General features: G+C 29.6%; 1 protein-coding gene across 1 annotated transcript; it reads left to right on the forward strand.

Moving 5' to 3' along the window:
- Positions 1–2,365: 2,365 nt before the first annotated feature.
- LOC102666963 (glucan endo-1,3-beta-glucosidase 8) lies at positions 2,366–6,000 on the forward strand. Its single transcript, XM_006599373.4, is given in 3 exon segments — positions 2,366–3,764; positions 4,773–5,636; positions 5,638–6,000. Coding segments are annotated over 3 exon segments (1,449 nt in total). The 5' UTR covers positions 2,366–3,420; the 3' UTR covers positions 5,879–6,000.

A 6,000-nucleotide genomic window follows, 5' to 3' on the forward strand; every position in this document is an offset into this window, starting at 1 on the left:
ATGGACATTATCTAATAGAGTCACTATTGAAATTTAAAAAATTATACAAATTTTTATGCATGTACATGCATTTAATTATAATTATTACTGATTTAACACTTTTAGGTTTTTTTTTAAAAAAAATATAGGTTTAAATATGATTTTTTTAGTTCTCTATTATTCAAAATATTATATAAAGTGCTTTAAGGACTAAAAATAAAAAAATGATTTTACAAGGGTAAAAAAAATTAAATTTCAAAGACTAAAAATATATTTAAGATAAAAATATATAATTACTCTTAATAGATTAATTACTATCTTTTTATCAAGTACTACTTATTTTCTTAAAATATTATGTCAAAAAATAAGTTATAAGTTCAACTTAATCCTATAAAATTGACTTATAAGATAGAAATTGTTCATTACTTATATAATTTATCGCAAAATTATCTTTAGGCAATGTGAAACTTCAACATATCTTATTTTTTGCTAAATTAATACCTATTATATGGAACCTTCAATACACCCTTCTATTTAGGGGTGACCATAATTTAAGTGAATTTTCCAACACTCTCTCTCATACTAAGATTATCGCTTGTAGCGTGACAAACAAAGGAGGTCCATCAATGGCTCTAGGATAGACTCTAATATCATCTTAGAATGTAAATTTAGATTTAATTAAACTTCAAATGTTAGCTCATAGAGTGAGAGTTGTCTCTCGTTTATATACTTTATTTTGCTTTTATCTATAGCCAATGACTTGAGTTTTTCAAAACACACCTCTCATATCCAACACTTTTTGGGTTTGGTATGTAGATAATATGATAGGTATCCTATTTAATGAATCTAGGATAAACTTTTAAAGGTATAAAGTGGGGGCTTTATTAGCCTTACCCTTATGCCAACTCTAATTTTGAAGGTTTTTATACTAAATTAAATTAATATTTTTTGAAAACTAATTGTCCAACTAAATTTTATTTTAACTAATACTTAAATTTATTTATTCAATATTAACAGGAGTTAGGTCTAACTTTTAAAAAATAAAAATAAGAGTTAGATCTAATAGAATGAACAAATTTTTTACAGCATCACAAAACAATGTTTAAATTTCTGCAGGGTACCCGTATTTAATAATCCATACTACCTTAAACAAATTTTCTTATTTGAAGGAGAATAGTTATGAAAAACAAATATAAATTATTTATTTAATATTAAATTTAATATAATATTTATAAACTTTTATATGAATTATAATTCATTAATTAAATATTACTATAATTTTAAAATTATTTTTTTAATATTCATATTGGAAGTCATCAATATATATTAAATTTTAAAAAGTCTCAAGTTAATTAAATATTTATAAATAATATACAATATATTAATTAATATTTTCTCAATTTAATTATTTAATTAAGAATATTTTATTTTTATTAATTTTTAATTAATTAATTTTTAAAATTAACATTTAATACAATAAGATATTATAAAAGTAATATTTATGAATAAAGTTATAATTCTGGTTTTATTCTATTTTTTATCATCATTAGTTTAATATTTTATAATACTTTTAACATATATTTTAATATTTTGTATGCATCAATAAATATTTTATAATATATAAAATACTTGTCAAAGCATTTTACAATTTTATTTCAGTTATTGTCTTTTCAATCATGAACATGTAGACCAATATAACAGTTATGTACCAAAAAAGACCAATATAACAGTTACAACAGCTCAAACTTAACGCTTGTTTGTTTGACTTAGAAAACAAACTCTATTCACTTATTTTCTCTTTTAGCTTTTTCTTTTCACCTAATTTTTCTCCTTATTTTTTTCTTTCTTTTTATCCTATCAATTATAACACAGTTTACTTATCTTTCTTCAATCTACCTATCTACCCAAAATTAGAGTCAACCTTCAATAATTCTAATAATAAACTTGAATAGATTGAGTGAAATTAAAAAGAAAATGTTTCATTTAAGAGAGAGAAAAATAGAAGAAACAAAATGTAATATATATATATATATATATATATATATATATATATATATATATATATATATAAAATATGTGAGAAAAAGAAAAATAGCCGTTATTTAGATAATAAAAAAAAAAATTATCATCCTCTCAGAAAAAAAGAAAAAAAATTAAACATTCTTAATAATAATAATCCATTAAAGTCTGTCTAGCAACGAAAGTTTAAAGTAATATATATATATATATATATATATATATATATATATATATATATATGAAAACTTAAGTTTAATTTTCATAGTCATAAATGTATCCCCCCCCCATAAACATTTCTAGTAATACTAATAAATAAAAAAATTATTTCAACAAAAAAATAACAATAATTTAAATTTTCAGCAAAAAAAATAACAATTTAAATGCACCAACATAAATTTGTACCTTAAATGTCAATATTTAATAACCCCATAAATAAATTGATTTATTTTGGAAACCGTGACCAACTGACGTGGTTTCTTCTCTGTCTAAAACCTCTTCCCCACTTTCCAGTTCACACTTCACACAACAAATAACATCAACGCTCGCTCATGTTTCTAATCTCACTTCTCACATCTTTCATCCAAAACCGACACATAAGAAAACAAAGCAAAACCTCTCTTCTCTTCTCCTTTTCCTAAATAAGCAAAACCTTTCTCTTTCAACTCGTTCTTTTCCAGCAATTCAAACTTCCATTTTTCTTTTCATACCATTCATTTATTAATCACATTTATTTTCTTCCCTTTACCAAGTCCAAAAAACTTTCTTAAATTGTAGGCTATTATTTGAACTTTCTCTAGATCCACAATTTGGTGCCACCTTACCCCCCAATCACAAAAAAATATGTGGAGGTAATTAATATTATTGTCTTTCTTCACTTCGGCAATACTATAGAACAATATTTTCATTCAAATTCAACCAACCTTTTTCGACAATTTTCAATTTTTTTCTCATGTTCCAATCTCACTTTCTCCCCTATGTTTTCTAGAAAAATACAGGAAACAAAGAAACTTGATTCTTCTTGTAATCTTGTTCCTCTGGTTTTAGCTTTCAATAAACAATAGAACTAACGAATAAGGATCGGTCCAAAATTCGTAGATTTATATTAGTAGGCAGAACTTTTGGCGGTTTACACTGTTCAAAGTTCAACAGAGGTTGATAAAAGAAAAATTAGAGAAAAAATAGTCATCACATTAGTCTCAAAATTAATTAAAATTCTTTCAATTTCGCCAACTCATTCTCATTCATTGTGGGGGTGAAAGAAAAAGTGTTCTAAATTTTTCATTCCTAAAGCCCCACCTTCACTTGTTACGTACTATCTCGAAGGATTAGTATCTCAAAGGATTAGTCTTTCCACCCAAACAACCTTTTTCAAAGAGCAAATAAACAGTACTTGTACCCTTTTGTTATTATTTTCTGGGGGTGATGATGATGGGAAAAGGTTGGTTTTTGAGATTGGTTATGGTGATTGGTGTGATGGGTTGGTGTTGGTGGTGTGTGGAAGGGCTTGGAGTGAATTGGGGGACTCAAGCCACACACCAGTTGAAGGCAGACACAGTGGTTGAGATGCTGAAGGACAATGGGATCCAAAAGGTGAAACTGTTTGATGCAGATGAGTCTAGCATGAGTGCTCTATCTGGCTCTGGCATTGAAGTCATGGTTGCCATTCCCAATAACCAGCTTGCTGAGATGAATGACTATGATCGTGCCTTGCAGTGGGTCAAGAAGAATGTCACTCGTTACAACTTCAGGGGTGGAATTAACATCAAGTGAGTCATTTTACTTACTTTCACTTTTTTTTTGTTTTGTTTTGTTTTTAATTAACATTGAAGGATGTCAATTTTGTGAATGTGGGATGTTTTTAATCTCGAGGGAGAGTAAAATATTAGTATGCAGTTGTTTAATATTTGAATCATTGATCTGATCTGAGTGTTTATTTGATTTCTTGTTTTAGTTGTTATTTTGGATCCTTGCTTTGATTTTGCTTCATGATATGGCCTATATATTACCTTAGCTTATGAAAAATTTGAAGTCCAGTGTGATCAAATATCATTGACGAAAAGAGAGTTTTGTGCCTTGTTTTTCTGTTTGAGTTTAGGGAGGATAGGAAATATTGTGGGAAGCAGGGATTTGGATTATTTGCATTCAATTTTTCACGTATTCAAACATTCAATAATTTGGAATTGTGTGAGGATTTCAGTAAATCAAATTTATGATACCATTTAACCATTTGATGTTCATCTAATGGTTAAAAATATAAGTATTTTATGAATGCATGCAAATTTGACTGTACTGAATCTGGTTTTAAGAAGTAGACATAGAAAAGTGAACTCAACTAGTACCTTCTCTGAATATAGATTCTCTTTTTTGGTACTTGTGGTGTGTCTTCTTTTTAGAGTGTTTTGAAAGTCGATTTTGATTGGCCGATTCTACCACTTAGATCCATATTAATTATTCCTTTTGTAATTAGAATATTAATTAAAATTTACACTTTGAAAATGAATAATTTTGAGAAAACTTATTTCACTTTTTCCTTTACATCTTTGATAAGTGGAAAACAATAGATCTTGAAGGAATGTTAAAAGGCATTTTTTAAGGAATGTTGAAAGCCATTTTCTCAATTCAGATGTTTGAACTTGGTAACTTGGTGAATAAAGCATTATCCATTGTGCATATGGGTTTTATATTCGGATTCCATAAGTAAAATTTTGCAGTTAAACCTTTCTTTCCCAACTAAGTGATTGTTCATTTTGCTCTCCATCTGTATTCTTTCACAGGTATGTAGCAGTTGGGAACGAGCCATTTTTAAAATCCTACAATGGTTCATTCTTGAACATCACCCTCCCTGCATTACAGAACATTCAAAATGCCCTCAATGACGCAGGCCTAGGGGACTCCATAAAGGCCACAGTGCCCTTAAATGCTGATGTGTATGAGTCTCCACCAAACAACCCTGTGCCGTCAGCAGGAATATTTAGGCCAGATATAAGTGACCTAATGACCCAAATAGTGCAATTTTTGGCAAAGAACAATGCACCATTCACAGTAAACATTTACCCTTTCTTGAGCCTCTATGGGAATGATAATTTCCCCTTTGACTATGCCTTCTTTGATGGTGTGGCCAATCCCATAAATGATAATGGGGTTTCATACACAAATGTTTTTGATGCAAATTTTGATACCTTGGTCTCTGCCCTCGAAAAAGTAGGATATGGGAACATGCCAATTTTGGTAGGAGAGGTGGGGTGGCCCACAGATGGTGACAAAAATGCTAATGTAGGCAATGCATTTAGGTTCTATAATGGGCTTTTACCGAGGCTTGCAATAAACAAAGGGACCCCACTTAGGCCTGGATTTATTGAAGTTTACCTATTTGGGCTCATTGATGAGGATGCCAAGACCATTGCCCCAGGGAACTTTGAGAGACATTGGGGCATTTTTGGGTATGATGGGAAGCCCAAGTTTCCAATGGACCTTTCTGGAAAAGGCCAAAACAAGCTACTAGTTGGTGCACAAAATGTGCACTATCTTGAGCCAAACTGGTGCATGTTTAACCCTGATGCACAGGACCTAAGCAAACTTGCTGATAATATAAACTATGCATGCACCTTTGCTGATTGCACTGCAATTGGATATGGTTCTCTGCAACAACTTGGATGCCAATGGAAATGCCTCATATGCATTTAATATGTACTACCAGACACAGGATCAGAATTACATGGCCTGCAATTTTGAAGGCTTGGCAAGACTCACAACAAGCAATATTTCAACACCTACTTGCAATTTTATTGTTCAGATAAATCCTTCCTTGTCCTCTTCTTTAAGGCCCCCAATAGTAGCTTCCTTGTTTGTCACTCTACTACCCTTGATTCTATTTTTGTAGGATCTTGTACATAACATTATTATTATAGGTGCTATTATTTATATGGATATTTTCATCAGTTGTTGTTCTTGGTATTATAGTTTCAAGATTCATTTAATAAAGAATTTTATAGACTTAAGCAA

This window comes from Glycine max, chromosome 16 (genome assembly GCF_000004515.6).
Source record: "Glycine max cultivar Williams 82 chromosome 16, Glycine_max_v4.0, whole genome shotgun sequence".
Taxonomy (NCBI): domain Eukaryota; kingdom Viridiplantae; phylum Streptophyta; class Magnoliopsida; order Fabales; family Fabaceae; genus Glycine; species Glycine max.